At 37.6% G+C, this 17768-nt stretch overlaps 1 protein-coding gene across 20 annotated transcripts in view; it reads right to left on the bottom strand.

Annotated features, from left to right (window-relative positions):
• Positions 1-1975: 1975 nt before the first annotated feature.
• The window catches only part of KIF1A (kinesin family member 1A), a 109276-nt gene continuing 93483 nt past the window's right edge, over positions 1976-17768 (bottom strand). For 19 of the 20 annotated variants that reach the window (XM_088131996.1, XM_088131997.1, XM_088131998.1 and 16 more), the window contains 11 exons: positions 17559-17673; positions 16998-17131; positions 16633-16694; positions 16314-16459; positions 15186-15398; positions 14291-14368; positions 13632-13756; positions 13359-13505; positions 11688-11880; positions 9165-9283; positions 1976-8854 (listed from right to left, as the gene is read on the bottom strand). In XM_088131996.1, coding sequence (XP_087988122.1) covers positions 8812-8854; positions 9165-9283; positions 11688-11880; positions 13359-13505; positions 13632-13756; positions 14291-14368; positions 15186-15398; positions 16314-16459; positions 16633-16694; positions 16998-17131; positions 17559-17673 — 1375 coding nt within the window. In that variant the 3' untranslated portion in view covers positions 1976-8811. The remainder of the gene's footprint in view (positions 8855-9164; positions 9284-11687; positions 11881-13358; positions 13506-13631; positions 13757-14290; positions 14369-15185; positions 15399-16313; positions 16460-16632; positions 16695-16997; positions 17132-17558; positions 17674-17768) is intronic. The other variant, XM_088132014.1, reaches the window with a different exon arrangement.

Raw genomic sequence — 17768 nt, 5'->3', positions numbered from 1 at the left:
ACTCAGAGCACGGGAATGCCACAGCGGCTGCCTGAGTACTCAGTGCTTCCTGGGGGGAACAGAAGGAGTAGCACTCGGTACTCGTCGCTGGTTGGTTGTAATAATAGAGGCCTCACAGCAGAGGGCAACCTCACCTGATCTTTCCGTCGCCCCGCAAAGGTTGCCGTTTAGTTTAAATAGCAAGCGTCGTCATTTAGTAACCACAGCGCCTATATTTGGACTGCAAAAATCCTGAAAGTGGTCTTGTACAGTAGTCTTCCAGATTTTTGCAGCCGAGATGCTATAGGCATAACTTTAACAAAGTGACAGTAGTGAAGCATGGGCGGTTGACAGCGGCATGCTCAAAGAAGAAGAAGGCCAGGTACCCTGCGCTGGAAGCTGTGCCTGCTAAGATTTTTAAAAGTTTATACTTAGACCTAATTTGAGTAACAGTTATACGGCAGACTTCTGCTGGCATCATTCTTGGTGTGTTTTTGCGCTCAGAAATTTAATAAGGTTTAAGATAAGGCTGCAATTCTATACATATTTTTCACTCAGCATTTTAATTACATTACAGATTTTGCTACCATGTTGTAGTGATGAGCAGCTCTAAAAACGGTTAGAAGAAATTTATGGAAGCTATAGATTGCCTCCAGTCTGCAAGTTCACAATAAGGCTTTTACAATTATACAGCACATACATTTGGTTACAAATGGCATGTTAAATAGAAGAATAATCTAGGGCTACAGGGGGCTGGGTTGCCCAGATATCAAAATTAGCGGCTAAAATCCTACTCTGGATGCTTGCGCCTTCAGAAGCTTGGGTTTTTATTATATTCCTCTAAATACAGACTGCTCTTCCCAAATATGCACTTAATTGTGTTTTTTAAGCACCACATAAAAGCTTTTATTCATTCATTCACGAAATTTATATATCTCCCCCAATTTAACCACAGTTGCTAAAGTTTTTAACAAATAATACTGTACAATCACATTTTTAATGCAAATATTGGCTTGATGGGAATTTCAGGTTTCTTCATTACTTCCTAATTTTCTTTGCACTGTGATGCATTTCAGAGCTTATTAGCTGTTTTTGAAATGAATATTAAAATGTAGAGTATTATTCTCATTACTTTTGAAAATAATTAGAAGGTGAGACAATTGCACAGCTGGACTGAATATAAGAAAGAACAGATAAAATGACTTTCTTGTATTTCCTTAACAGGGACTGTTGGCATACCACTGTCTCTTAGTTGGGGAGATGGGGATTGTAGTTCAGCAAACCTGAAAGGCACTAAGTATGGCCTGTGGGCAATTTTGCACAATGTGCTAAGTTTTACTTAATTATATCAAAGTGCCATGACATCTGCTATGGGAAATAGTTTGCTGGTTGTGCCCCTACCAAATTGATATTCAAACCATTTTTGCCTGTGCTGGCTAACCAGGACTTTTCTGCACACAGTGCACCTAGTTGGGATAGATTCTCCTGTTGAATTATGGAAGGCTAACCTTTCCTCAACCCTACCGTTTTGCAGGAAAAAATCCTGCATGGCTGCAGATAGAAACTGAAAAAGAGCTTGCAGAAATGATGCTGCAGGAATGGATATTTGCGGCTGCTTCTGCCACTAGAAATGAGGGCTGGAAAGGAAGAATTAACCATCAAACAAACAAATTCAGATGATATATAGAGGTCTAATTAATTAATAATTGATTCAAATTATGTCAATTTGGAGAGCCTTAGCCACAATCTGGACTATTCCTGTTTTGGACAGCATATTAATTCAAACTATATTATGCTTTACCGTGTCATTTGAACACACATATTATTGGCCATCTCACAAAGTTGTCCCTTATGATTCAAGGGGATTATTTTACAGCGCATTTGTTTATTTCTAGCTACTTCTAGCATTCAAATAATCTTTATAATATAGCAACATTTGATTAAGAAAACAGTCAAGAACATACTGTCTAGTATTTGCATAAATGCCACATTTATTTCTTTAACTGAACAGTGCCTGAAGTATACACAAACAGTTTAAGACCCTAATTTCCAACACTCATAATTTAAGACATCAAGAAAACTAGACTCATTACTTCAGTATTGTTATTTATACAGTGGTAAAGGGTGTGCCCACAGCAATCACATATATACAAAGCAAGAGAAATGGTCTCCCAGCATTTGGAGATGGCATCACAGGAAGAACTCATGTGGACAAACTAGATAATGGAAGCACAGGCAAAATAATAAGAACAATTAAAATAAAAAATAACCATAACCTCTGTTATTATACAGTAAGATCTCGATACTGAATTTCAGCTCATGAATGATAGAAATCCTTCATATATGCAATTGAATACACGACAGAAAAAGAGACAGTAATAGCATATTAAACAGTTAAATGTCTTGTGTTATAGCCGCAGGTTACCACAGAGGTATGCAATTTCCTTACGGTAGTTTCCTTATTCTTGGCTAATTATGCTCCTTTCACTTATTTTCTGTTGCTTTATGATAATATTCAAGTCTATCATGCTGGATTGATATCTACTGGAGGGTGATAGAAAGAACATCTGTATGGGAGAAATTCCTCCAATAATCTATGTGTGTGTGTGTGTGTGTGTGTGTGTGTGTGTATAACCGAAGAAACAGAAGAACCGTGCCACTTTCAGTAAATAAACATCAATCTCTAACCTGTATATTTTATGGAAGTGTGTGAGAGTTGGTATAATGCCACAGTTTTGTTGTATTACATCATATTCTAATGACTAACATGATGTAATACTTTCTCTCTTGAGATTGCCATCCAGGCTGTGGTAGTATGAGAAAGAGCAGCATTGAAAGTTACCCTGTTGCATTTCATATTGAATTTAAGAGGTTTCTTGTTTACAAGATTCCCAAAATATCAATGTAGTGGGGGGAAAGTGAATAAGCGTTTTCTCCTCAACAAATGCCTTGTTGTTACTGAAACTAACCAGTTTGCAAAAACATTTTAAAAATGTACATCTCAAACAAAGTCAAAAGAATTACAATAAATCAATAGAAATTAATCTATTTCAGCTGAAGTCTGGATAATATTTGTTAGCAGCTTGATTTTTCAGCAATGAATGAAGCAGCAACCTCAGTAATACAGGCACCAAGAAAAATGATGTGCTGGTGGATTAGGTCTCTACTACGCCAAAGTTTTAAATAAAAATCATTTGAGGATAACCACTCCAGCAAGAAGCTGCAACTTGTTGGACATAAGATAAATTAACCAATTTGTTGAGATCACAATTCACCAATTCATTTCTATTCATTATTTTTACATTCTGATCAAAATATTTCTGCTGATCTAAGGGCTTTGGGTCAAGCCTTTGATCTCTCACTCAAGACTCTCATGTTGTCTGCAGGTTTGCTGGCCCCAGAAACATGAAATATAGCATGAGACCAAGCTTTAACCCAACCATCATACCACGGGGGGACATGCTCTTCAGGTTGGCTGACCTAAGGCACGTCCCACTATCAGTCTACCCCAGCCCATTCCACAATCCTCCCAAGCATTTTTTAAATTTTTTTATTTCCAATGCAGGTGATAGTACATATTTATTAATTGCTTAATTTGAACAAACAAATGTATACAAGCAAGAATACTGAGATAACTTCATTCATTGTTGTTACTGTAATGAAATATCTGACAATTTCAGATTTGTACAAGGAACTAAAAGACTTTGATTTTGTCTGAATAATAAGGATGTCATTCTAATCTTTTTCTTTTTTTGCATCTCATGAACTGTGCTGGCTGGGAATAATAAGAGCTCTATGGTCCAATATACACAGAGGGTGCCATTTATGGAAGTCTTGATAGAGGGTATATGTTCAAAAGGAATGAACTTTCCTAACCTCTGAAAGTCTCTCCTTTACTTAAAGGAGTGCATTACCTGGAAGAAAGCCCCACTGGACATTGTGAGACTTGCTAACAAGTAATCATGTTTGGGGTTGTACTAAGCGTTGTTGTTTCTCAGGAAGTATAACCAAGTTCAGATGCTTTCCTCAAGTTGGTTTCCAACCGTTAGAGATTCAGGGAACCTAGGTTTCAACACAGCTCATTTGCTGACTGTTTACAAATTAGATTTATGAAAGGGCCCTATTTAACTCATTTGGTCTAACTAAATAATTAGTTTGATGGGTGATAGGTCAGATATTAATAAGAGAGCAAGAATCACCACTAAATGAAAAACAGAATATTGAATTTTCATGAGATAATTTCATGTTTAGATTTAGCATGCTTCCAGACCTAGGATGATTTATAGTGTCAGAAAATCGTTGTTTTCTGTAAAGCTATAAGCTGAAGCACAGTGGAATTTCCACACTGAAATCACCACTTTTTCTATAACGAAGCCTACTGTATTCCATCCACTGATATCTATCTATCAATCATCATCTCTGGACCAGAATATGGGTTATTTTTTTTAATCCAATTATTCACTGCAATAAAGCTCTAATGCAACTATTTAAATATATAACAAAGTACACTGAATCTTCTATTTAAATAACTAATCTATGTGTTGTATATTTTAATGAAACTTCCTTTGAGAGGGAACTGCAAATGGAATAACCAGGAGCAGAGGTGCTTTAGATCAGTGGTTCCCAATCTGTAGCCTAGGGAATGTTAGGGATCTGTGAGGGTGATACTTGGCATGGATACCAAAATAAAAATTCTATAGACATAATAGCAAAAAGTTCATGAGATAATCAAATTTCAACAAATTGTGGGCTTATTTTGCCCCAAACTTCACAGAATGATTTCAGACCTTTTTTTAAAAAAAATAACTATTTAATTTTGAGGTTTTCTGGCTTGCTATAGGAGTCATGTCTTCTGGTGCGCACAGGCTACAATGCTAGTCCTTGGCTTATGTGGTGCTCCCCAAAACCTTTGCTGATAATGTAGTATCCATGTAAAGGAAAACATTGAGAACTACTGCTTTAAATCAAACATATGCATTAATCTGCCTTGGGTTTTTTTTTTTTTTTTAAGAACAACTAAATAATTTACAAGGGTTAAATGACAAAACTCTTTGGGAAAAGGGACTGCATTGTAAGACATGAAATGGCCCTGCAGTGGGAAATTCATGGCAAGAAACACAGAAATGAAAGACCCTCCCAAATGTCAGTGACAAATCTTCCTAACTCTCTTAGTTTTCCCAGCCAGCACAGCGTCAAAGAGGTCTTACTGCTTATCAATTCCTTTCCCCAAAGTGTGATTTCCTTCAGTAAGAAAAGAGGCAGAAGCACCACTAGGAAAAAACAAGGGTGACTGGAGGATGACTTGATAGTATTAATTCCTCATTAAATGTGAGTGAATGAGACATACACAATTTCACTGTAAACATGTTTTCTGGAAGCAGCTTCAGGCTGAAAAGCTGAAATGAATAAAGTTGCCTACCAAGGCTGTTTTTAGAAAATGATTATAATTCTTTTCTATTTTGCAAACATGAAGAGTAAATAATGAGGACTAACATAAATAAATAAAAGTGTCACTTGACAATTTCCTGCATCTTCATACTGAATGGGCAGTAAAAATACCTTTCTTATGCATTTAAATCAGGGTAGCACATTCTGAAAACATATTCTGGCCAAACACTTGCCCCAACCTATTAGTGTTTGACTGATTAAAATTAAGAACTAGTGCTAAAAATAATTCTTAAAAGAGCAAGACAAGTGTATATGTTAGGTAACAAGGATGAGATCCTGGATTCCTCATGGATTTGCTGGACTACAGCTTTCAGCAACTTTCATCATTATCTATGGTGCTTCAGGCTACTGATAGCTATAGCTCAGCAATGTCTGGAGGGTTCCATGATCCTCATTTTTCTTCCCAGACCAGTAAGAGATTAGATCTACTAAGCTTTGTCCTTTAGATGTTTAAGAATGGAGTTTCTTGAAGGAAAGAAATGCCATTTTAAGAGAGCTAATCAGTAGGAAATATGTAGAAAATCTCACAATGATGTAGTGGCTGTGTTTATGCACGGTGTCAAGTCATGGTTTACTGGATAAATCACAGTTAACTAATTTTATACAACACACTAAATCATAAAATATGATTAATGATCCACATTTGCTGGATTCACACAACAATCTAAGCTAAAAATAAGCAATTGGTTTGATATGTTGTATGAATCCAGCTAGTATCTTCCAGCCAGAGACTACAGCATTATAAAAGGATTCTGGAATTTTCTTCTTGTCCAGCAGGGTTATTATGGTCACTATTCCTGCTGAGACCTGATGTTTATGTACATCTGGGACACTTTTGCCAATCCACTGAATCTATGCAGAAGGGATTCTGACATTCTTGCCTTTATATTCACACATCTTCTCACATCACATGCACATGAAATTCAAACAATATATCACTAAACAGACTCTCATCTGGGCATCACACAGAGGACCAATAGATGCAACAAAAAAGTGGGAGACTTGAAAACAATGATACCAAAGTGTAGCCATGCTCTGCAAATCAAGATTCACTATTAGTGAAATATGCCATATTCCTAGGAACATATATAAGAAGGGCTGGGGATCTTGAGAGGTTTGCCAAAGGTTGGCTTTACATAGATACCCATTTTTTAAAAAACACTGAAAACAAGAATTCTGAGATAAAACACAGACCTTTGCTTTTAAGATTACTCTAAAAATTTGATAAAAATTAAAATATCTTCTTCAACTACTTAGTGCTAGGGATTAATTTATTTTTCAGTGTCTATGCTTTGGTCAGCTTCATTTTCCAATTGGTCCATTCCACTTGGAATTCTAACACTTGAAAAAGAAAAAAAAAGCAGTGAGATAACTATATTTAATATTTTGAAGGAGATTTTTAACAGCATCACTTCCTACAGTGACAGAAAGAAAGGCATATTCTTTCCTGTGTAAAGATCCCTTTCATCTTTGCTACATTCCCACTGCATACTCTAAATCTACTTTTCTCAGAAAAGAAAACAACAAGCTATCTTTTTCAGACAATCAGTTTTAAGTGCAACCAACATACAGTAGTTTCTTCTTTGCTGTGGGAAGACTAGACACCATCTCTTGAGATTGCACTTCCACTGTGCAGACGTAGGATTTGGATTTTCCTTATCATTGAGAATATTTATATGTGAATGTGAATACACACACACACACACACACACACACACACACACTTCTATCCATCCATCCATCCATCCATCCATCCATCCATCCATCCATCGTTCTCAGAGAGTGCAGCCATACTCTTTCAAATGGCTGTGTTGGGCCATAATTAAATATTATCTGTGACATTGCTAATGGCAAGCATTCCGACTTCTCCCTGACCTGCTAGCTTTCTTTCATCAGGTATCTTCCAGACATGGAGAGCTACAATGTCCATGCTGACAGGGAAGTGTGGGAATTACAGTCCTAATTTAGTCAGAGGGCTGAATTAGGATAGGGAAAACTGTTCCATGCCATGAATAATATTTGGCAGCAGTGAAAGAATTAAGCAGCCCTCTCACCAGCATTTTCTTTTTAGGAACAGCACATATTCAGTGCCAACTGCTCACCCTTATTAAGACAGAAGGTCCATGCTTGCTATACTCCTCTCTTCATGGGCTCTTTTTTAATTAATGAAAAGCAACATGTGGAAGCTACTTCTGGGAGCAAAATAATACTTGGGAGGGGCTGCTTAAACCGTTCTCTCACAAATTATTCTGCTCAGAATCTGTGGTGCTGGCTACCAGCTTGGCTGGCTTCAAAAAAGTGTTGGACCAATTCATAGAAGTCGTGGGGATTAATGGCTATTAGCCTCGATGGCAGGGTGACTGCCTCTGCAGGCCATCTGCTGGGAGACTAGTGGGCTTCCTTGTGCAGTTGGTTGGCCACTATGAGAACAAACTGCTAGATTAGATCAGCCAGGGGTCCAACCCAGCAGGGCATTGCTTATGTTCTTATATGTATTTCTAGCTTCATTTTATCCATCAGGGAAAAATGTAAGCCACCCTACAAGAAAAAGCAGCAGGAAGAAAAAGAAAACTGTGCTTCCTCTGTATTCTGTTGCTGTTTCTTTGCCTTCAGTCACAGCATTTTTTTTAAGTGTTTGAGTGTTGGCAAAGGGGGGCAAGGAGGGAGAATGTTGTTAATTAAACAAACAGTGGAAAGAAATATCCAGACAACAAATGCAACTTGAAAAGAAAATAAAGATAGCCACATAAAACAGCAGATGGATTCTTCTTGCATCACCACTCTGGCTCCCTTGGGCATCTTTTCCTTTACCAAAAATGCAATCCAGCATCAGGAATATGCATAAGTTAGGGGAGACCCCAAAACACAAGATTAACAGAATGCATATTATTTTCAGTGAAGTAAATAGAAATAAATACTTTATAAATATAATCTCATACTACTCTCTCTATCAAGTAATTTGTAAAATGTCAACAATAAGTTATGAATTAGCAGCACATAATTCTATCACTTTTATCTCTTTAAATAGCATTAACTTTCACTCTTTTGCAAATTCCTATCTCTTTAAACTGAACAGTTGATTTAAGAATTTTAAAAAAAACTTAGAAAGAAAAAAGCTCTTGCTTTGTTAGTAGTCATAAGCCACTCAATAAGGAGAAGAGTGGAAGATCACATATGTGCAACAATTCCAGGGAATACCACCCTTTTAAAATTACACAAAGGAAATGAGTTTGCCCAATGAAGCTGTAACTCATGATGGATCACTCTGTGGCACAGGCATCTGGGGAGATGAATGGCAGGAAAAATCCAAATTTAAGATGGGGATCTTCCAACAGCACCCATTATTTCACTTTTCTGTTTTTTGAGGTGGGCAGCTCTTTTAAGTTAAATTCTTGTCTGGGCTGTTGTTCGTCTAGACAGTTTGGATCTGTTGGAGAAGCCAAGACAGAAAAAATGTAAAGGCTTGAGAAAAAAATAAGCAAAGGAAGAACTACTCTTCAGACTTCCACCCAGCACTGGTATCTCAACAGAATCAGAGGTTGCACATCTGAAATTGTACCTAGTACTAAAGGAAATAGCATTACTCTTCTTCTAGAAAGCCTTTTCCAATTGGTTCCTTCCATAATTTTAAGCCAGCTATCCAGCAGGTCTAATGGCAGTTGCTTATCCAAGACATCTTAAGGAAACCAGATTGGGAAAGCCATTCTAAAGAGGAGCCTTTTAAATGATTCAGTTACCTTATTGATCCAGCCAGGAGAGGGTTAAATGCATAGAGCCAATCATGCATGTCCTTATCATTGCTTGCTTGCAGCAGAATTCCACGATGTTCAGTGCACACTGCAAAAGTGTTAGGTGTCTAGAACAAGTAAGAAGTTGCAAGTTAGACTCGTTAATAGAAGAACAGGATGACTGCAGTATATAATGACTGCAACTATAATGACTACAAATCACAGATGTCCAGGCATCTGATCCCAGAACCTATGTTTTGCCTTGCATACAGTCTCAACAATCCACACTGCAACAGTCCTGGTTCTGAAGTATTTGCTGCACATGCTATTTTGCTAATTTGGGACTTGCAACCTACATTAACCAGAATGGGTTTGGTTCTTGGTTTTCATCCTAAAAACTCCATTAATCAAACCATTTATTACCATCACTTTGGCAGCATGTTTATCTGAGAGTCTGAAGGATCATTTCGACCACACTGATTTTCTGCCTTAAATCTGGTTCCTATTTACACTAATGCCATAACAGCATTGCTGTTGTATATTTTAGAAAAGGAAGGTGAAGTAAAGAAAGCACCAGAGGGTGGCTTCTGGGAAAGAACTGGTGGACTGAAGACAGTTCAGCAAAAAGCAGAGCCGACAACCGTGGCAGAATGAAGAGCCGGCGAGTAGATTGGCTCTTTGATAATTCCTCTCCGGACAAGGACAGGATTTGAAATTGCCCTCAAGTGCTCCAGACAACTGCTCCTCACAAGGACACTGCAAGATAGCGGTATTCAGCAGGTTTAGAACTCTGGGAGACGAGGGAATAGCCATCTTGCTCAAACCGCGGTTGGCACCTTCAAAAGGACACTAAGTTCACATACTTCCTTTTCTAATCACTCTCAGAAATTGCTTGTTAACTGCTTTTCCAGCTGCTAGGAACCTTTGGATTGACGAGTTTTACAGCACTGGGTGAGTTTCCTTCAGTCCTTAGCGAAAGAAGTTTTAACTATAAGTTTAAGAACTTAAAAAAAAATTTTTTAGAATAAACAGCAAAAGGGTGATTAAAACTTTGATTTTAGAAAGTTACAAATGGACTAAGGGTCCAGATAAATTTGAAATAAGATTTTGGAATTAATTATAATCAATCCTTCCCATGGGAAAATGCTTTTATTTTGAATTCTCTTTAAAAAAAAAGATAGGATGAGACTTTGAAGGTTGGAGACTAGAGGGAACTAGAAGGGACTAAAGGTTACAATTAAAGGAGAACACTTAAATTTGACTTACTAATACAGAATGAAGCAAAATATTTCAATGTTGGACATACTGAAGGATATTTTTGAACAATGGACCCAGAAGTTAATTTTAAGAGTGTCTGCCTCTGTAGATAGACTGTGTTTCAAATATGTTATGAAAGAAGAACATGTTTTATCTGACAAGATTGAGACTGATCTGCAAGTGGATTTAAAAATGACAGGCTACAAGAATGATATGGAAAAAGATGCTACACTGGACATACAAAAGAACCGGCTGATGTCTTAATAATTAAAAGGGATATACAAATAACAAAACAAGAGAATGACCTGGATAATTTTCCTATATTGCATTTACAAAAGAGGCTTGTTAAAGCTTTGAAGAATTTTGTGAGAGGGGACAAAGAAAAAATGAAAAGAAATCAAGTTCTAAGACATTATTTGAAGGGACTAAAGATCAAGATTGTTAAAGTAAAAGGAAGGAATTTAAACTTGGTTTATTGGATCAAGGTTAAAATAGATATCTTGTTATCTCTGGTAACCCTTAATGGACTTTTGTTGATCAGGACTGAACAACGAGGCTTTAAGGATTTGTTTATAAGAGATGGGATATGGGAAGAAGAGATTATATATTGTACTTTAAGAAAAGGTGATAAGTTACTAAAATTATTTATACTTGTGATGGGGAAGTCATTTCTTTATATATTTCTTTTCTTCTTCTTTACTATATTCTTACTTTTTTTCCTATTTTTTTCTTTTCTGCACTTTCTATTTTTTCTTTTTATTCTTTTTTTTTAGTTTTTATTAGTTTTTTGTTTTTTTAACTGTAAATTTTAATAACATTATTACATAAAAAAGTGATTGGATAAACTGGTATTTTTAATTTAGTATATTAAAACTAATCTGTTGTTAAAATATGTTCCAAATAATTATTTCTGTATTCACTGGGCCACTGACTTCAATGGACAAAAAACAACAGAAAAAGAATTACACTGACTGATTACAGTGAAAAGAAAAGAAGAGAACCCAAATGTATATTCTGTCCCCAGGATTCTCACACTGTGCTTACACCTTATACCCTTTACTCATGATTACATGAAGCATTGTTTACTCAATTAGCAGAGTTTCTGAGTTCATACAATACACTGAACCATTAACTGATTAGATAAGCTGAATTCACCCAATGCACTAAACTAAAATTTGGTTGGCTTGCTTATGATTCAATGTGCTGTGTGAACACCACCTCAGAATCTTTAAAAAGTCACAGCATTTGTTGTGGGCATACTTATTTTTCTCTTACTTTTAGCATTGCCTGCTGGTCTTCACTATATTCCACCTGAGCTGATGAAAGATTGAGGACTGCTCTCTCCACAGAATCTTTGTCGCTGTTGTAGATGTATACGTAGGGGCGTCTCACAACCACATAGCGCTTCACCCACCCATTTGTATGGGGTTCCAGAAAGTGTAGGTAGCCTTTTCTGGAGACAATGGGGCTGTAGAGAAGACACATTGGCATTCTACTTAGTAATTACACACAAACTGCTTAGTGTATGCTTAATAATCAATCATATGGAACAGCTGTGTGATCACCAGCACATCTGGAAGACTGGCTTGTTGTGAGTGCCCTTGGTTTCTTCCTCACACAGCTATCTGTACTATGCAGCAAGGTTACAAGCAAAGTAACACTTCTACTATTTTTGGCTAAACACTTCAATGTTATAGGAGAGAAAATGTCTACTTCAGATAATAGTTGAATATGGTTGTGGAATGATTTTTTAAAAAGGGGCAGAATTTAAATCAGTGTTCAAATTATAGGAAATGAGGGACATACAGTATACTTGTCCTTCCCCAACACATACACACACATACATACACACACACACACACACACACACTTAACTAATGCTTGTCTCTTATGGACCTCTCAAAGCAGGAGCTAAGGGGGCTGGAACAAAATATAAGTCTAGGCACTCCTAACTTAAGTATAATTAAATATTACTTTAAATAAACTTCCTGAAGATAAGGGACAGTCCAAGATCACTTTAGTTTTTACTCTGGTTCAGAAGATCTTGCTCCCATTCTGTCTATGTAAGTTGATCAACAGATTTTCCCTCAGAAATAAGCATTATGGACTACTACTCCTAACAATGGGAATGAGAGGGAAGACTTGAGTAACTGGCACCATTCATTTAGTTTTGGTATTGAAACATATTATACCACCGCAGCTGCTGAAGACTGTATTTCCTTGATTGATAATATAAACCTATTTATGGTTGTCTTCCAAATAAAATGAAATATAATATTCTTAGGTTCATCTCTAGCTCAGGTTTTCGTTTGAGCCAAAAAAAAAAAGCCCAAAAGTGCTCTCAAACAAACTTGTATTGTCTTGCTCAATGAATTTTATGGGGAACCAGATGTCACAATGTCTTTTCATTGTTTCTTTCATCTTTTTCTTTCCACATACAAAGGGAGGAAGAGTCAAATAGCTATATAATGCTCTTTCACTCGTTTTCCACAATGCTTCATTCTCCGAAGTTCTGTACCACATGGTAGTGGCTACAGCTGCCCTAACCATCATAGGAAGGTTTCTATCTTCTCTCCTATCCTTCTCACCTTTTCTTCTTAATCTCCTTCCTTGCCACTATCAAAATAGCAGCAGCTACCCTATAAAGGCGTTGGGAGAGAATGGAATCCATCACACTCCTAACTGTATCTTTATCTGAAGCACAACGGTATCTGGATAAGCCAAACTATTTTCAGTGTGTTGTGGAAAAAGAGTCTGCTCATCACTAAATTCAGAGGATCGCACTATAATCTGAAAGTCTAAAAAGTATGTTTACCTGTCACTTATTCTTCTAAAGGGAAGAGATACAGGTGAGAAATGTATTATGAGCTCAGCCCATCATAATGATTGGAATACAACTCACATTTTGGCCAATTGCTAATTGTTCCCCATGACCATAATTTTTACCTGACACGAATCTCTTGAATATCAGGAACCAATAGGCGCTGGATCTCCTTATCATCCTCGGGTCCACAAGCAGGAGATTTCTTTTTCTCTCCTTCAATTGTGAGCTCAATTTCAGGACTTTCCACCCTGGAGGGGAGCTGGAGAGTTCTGCAGAGAAAAAGCAGGTTCATAATTTCAATTACATTTTGACTAATTGTTTTTATTTTTCCTAGTAAAGTATGCACCTTTGATACATAACAAGCCTGACATTTTTAGCCTTGCCACCTTTCTTACCTGGCTTCTGTAGTACTATAATGGCCTTCAATCAAGGATGGACAGGTTGAGGAGGGGGTCAAAGTAGCACTACCAAGGGCTGACATGGAAGGGTCTCTCAGCAGAGTCACTGACATTTCAGACAGCTGTATATAAAAAAAGTCCATCACTGAATTTGCTTGTCTGAAAACAAATACCTCCAAATGTTGGTTGCCTGCTTCAACACATTTCCTACCATATATTCCAGACCTTTTCAAAAACAGCCACCCTAAAGTCTAAAAATTATGTCCATATGTCACTTTTTCTTCTAAAGGGAGTACATGCAGAATGAAAGAAACGTATTATGAGTTCAAGGCATCAGAATGAAGTTGGAATACTGTAAGCCCTCTGGGGCAAGTTGCAATTTGTTCCACAACATAAAGTAGTAGTTCAGGATGAGAACATACTCAGATGTGGTGAGACTCCATCATTTCATGGTTATCAGAATTTGGTACTTTGCTGTATGTAGCTTACTCTCTTCTTTTGCCCCAAAATCCAATGTATCCCAAGCTAAATGTAAACCCCATTCAGTATTCTGGGAGTGAATTCTGAAATGGATTAGGTTAACATATGGGGGATAATAAGAGTGGTAAAAAGATACGCAGACAATAGAAAAAATGAAAGCACAGAATGTATTTTACCTTGCTTTCACTTGCACTGACACACACATGGCTATGGCTGTACTCTCTGTTGAAAGTGTGGGTAAGAAGGCGCAAACACTGCAAAACAAGGGGGAAAGAGAAAGGAAAAAACAACAGAAGTTTGATTCTGAGAAGAAGAGAATTAACTATAGTAGAACAAGGTCAGATAACTTTTGTTCCTGTAGACAGTCTTCCTGCCTTTCTGTCTGTCTGTCAATCTAGCTGTCTCCATCCTGTCTCTCTCTCTCTCTCCAAGGGCAGCAAAGATATGTAATGACTTCACTCAAATGTTCAGCCCTTTGAAGAACTGGGGAAAGGGGATCAGTTTTTGTAAAGGCACAAAATAGATATTCATAACTGATGATAAAAACTAGTGCTGCCAAAAATCACCATTGTGTACCTGTATTGTAGAAATCTACAGTTATTTTCAGTGGGTCTTTACCACTATAGTTCTGCCATGTCATCACCTCTCATAGAAATGATGCCTAGATAATACCATTATAAAGTATAGACTCTAGGTGGCACTAGATATAAATATATCTAGGTTCAATCAGGAGTTGTCCTATTCTTGTTGGAGAGACACAATAAACTATTGTGTCTAGAGTGTTCTCTTAGCTTTCTGGGACAGATGCTATTATATATGTGAAAAATCTGGACTAAGAAAGAGAAAGTTAAGGCAGTGTTCTTTGCTAAGAAAGATTTCCTGCTAAGAAATCCTATCTCTTCACTCAGAAATGACTATTACTTTCAGAAAAAAATATTACTGGAACTTGCAGACAATATCCAAATACCTTCAGAATGCAGGTACAGCAACAGCCATCTAATACTTAAAGAAAATATGAAGCCAACCTTTCCACCCCTGTCCCAGGAGATTGGCACATTCCAGTTCTTATACCTTGACTGCGAGTTCTTTCTGCCTCTCACTAGGAATATCAAGAGGTAAAGGCCTCCCTTCTGGGGTACCATCCGCAGAGACCGGAGAAGAGACACAAGATGTGCTGCGGGAATCAGAGTCTTCACTGGAGCTTGAGGACAGGGAATCTAGACCTAAGCGCTGAGTTGTCTCTAGCTTCTCACGCAGGAGCAGATAATGTCTTGTTTTCTCAACCTACAGAAAGAAACCTCTTGCAGGTTTAGCTCACAAATGCATAGAGTCACTTTACACAAAGATTAATCTCTATGTAGGAAACCCCATATAAATCACAACACAGGAATTGGGCAAAAATATTTTTCTTAATTCATCTCTGCTTAGGAAACTGACATATGATGAGATCCTCAGGTATAACTGAATGAGAAGGAACTAAAAATGTCTGTCATGAAATTGTCTAATAATCTGTTTTTTGTATATCATAATAACTATATTAGCTGATAGCATGGTGCCATGTGCTTTCTCTGTTATTCTGAATGCCTCAAAAACACAAAGCCATTCCCTAAATGGATTTTAAGGCGGAGGAGAGCATGGCCGCTACCTGGGCAATGGTTTCCATTATGTTAAAGTAATTACTTCTAAAACATTCTCCATTGAAGCTAACAAACCTCCACAGTCTGAAATAAATATATGTGAAAAAGGGGAGTGGGATAACCCTGCCTTGGTCTGCCTTTGGGCTTAAACAGAGTCCTGCTTTTATAGCACTAAACAGTTAGCATACCTATAACAAATACTGTTGTTTATGCTTCATGACAAAAAGCTGTATGTGTTACAGACCATTTCTCATTTTTATAAATCACGTAAACAGAAGTTTAACTGATCAGAGTCCCTGGAAATGGAGCGACATATAAGTTGAAGAAACAAACAAACAAAAAAGGCTAGTTTGCTGTAGACACCTTCCATTATCAGGGATGGCCATGCTGAGTGGAGAATTTAGCAAGTTAGAATCCATACCTCTAGAGGGCGTCCAGGATGGGGAAGGGTGTTTTAAGTGTTTTACTCTACATTACCAACCCTCACCGCCTGCCCCATTAGTTGGGCAAGACTAAGTTGATGTGGAATCAAGAGTTATTGGGCCTCAAGCTAGAGTCTTACTTCTTGTAGAAGACTCAGTTTTTCCAGTTCCCACTGATGATCCAAGATGAGACTATCACTACGGGGTCGCCACCCAGCCAAATTCTCTTCTCCTCGTACATAGGCCACAGAGGTGTCCAGCACACGCCTTCGTCTCCTTTGCATACCTACAGAGGAAATCTTTATTCAGCATAGCTGTGATTTATAAAGCACATGCAACATATTAATATTATATATGTTATGGGAACAATTAAGTCTTGCCTTCTAATGCTATATCCCTTCCGTTTAAGTATAAGCCCAACACCTCATGAAGATCTATCATAATGACAAGACTTCTTACCTGGACTACCAGCATCAGCAACTCGGCAAAGGCTGAGCTCATAGACCCCAGTCACACGGTTACTAAAGCGGAAAGAGTGAAGAACAGAACAAGCTAATAGAAGATACACCATTCTTATGCACATGGTACATTCAAGGAATCATTTTACTCCACCTCCTCTTTCAAGAAGAGGGGACTGAACTCTATTTTTGTGTATTTGAATCCTAAGCTGAGAGTTTCATATGGATCCTAACAGCCCTTAGTTAAAACTGTGAATGTAATATAGTTAACTTCTACTAAGATGTATACATATAGCCTCCATGACAGTTGATCAGGAGTGTATTCTTTACCCTAATAAGATGTGCTTGACTCTTGGCCTTTCTTACCTTTCTGAGGCTCGAAGGCTTCCACTTCCAAAAAGATTGCGGATTGATCGAGAAGCAGGGAGTTTGGCATCTCTAGAGTAAAAGACCATGCAAAAATCTTTGGTGACCACAGCTGGTTGGGTGCAGTTCTCCATCTGAAATGAAAGAATATTCTTAATATACTGTGAATATTTTAAAAATTTGCTCAAGTCAAGTTTAAACTGATGATTACATGTCTATGTCTGTGTAATTTTCTTGCAACCCTACATAAGTTGGTTTCTTACTGTCTTCTGGGATGTTTGGGGGGGATTTTGAGTCCAGCCCACATGCCTCAAATTCATCCAGCTCCTAATCAGATCTGGTCTCAGGTAGCTTTCTCAACATCAGCCAAGGGTGGGTTTCATTGGTAACAAAGTATTAAACACTATCTCAAGTTGATCTATATTCCTGGTTGCATGCAAGTGGAATTGGATCATGAGACTGTGCTTGGCATCTCACAAATTTTGACACACTGCCTCACAGATGCCAACGTTCATCTGACATTTGCACAGAGGGTATTATGAAGGCACTGATAGGTCTTGCCTCAATATAAGCAGAGAGGGTCATGTAGATTTTTTCTCTGTAAGGGGTGACACGATTCAGGAGTAAAGAGTTATGCATGGAGCTATCCCACGCTGCTTCAAACTGGTAAAATGTCCTGCAGAAAAAAAGCAAGATGCTTGGTTAAAAAAAGAGTACAAACTATTACCAAAACATTGTTAACAGCAACAAAACACAAACATGCACAAACAC

This window comes from Python bivittatus, unplaced genomic scaffold, assembly GCF_059951505.1.
Source record: "Python bivittatus isolate LINGU-HERP-01145 unplaced genomic scaffold, Pbiv_v1 ctg000980_np1212, whole genome shotgun sequence".
In the NCBI taxonomy this organism is placed as follows: domain Eukaryota; kingdom Metazoa; phylum Chordata; class Lepidosauria; order Squamata; family Pythonidae; genus Python; species Python bivittatus.
This window is presented reverse-complemented; position numbering and strand designations above follow the sequence as displayed.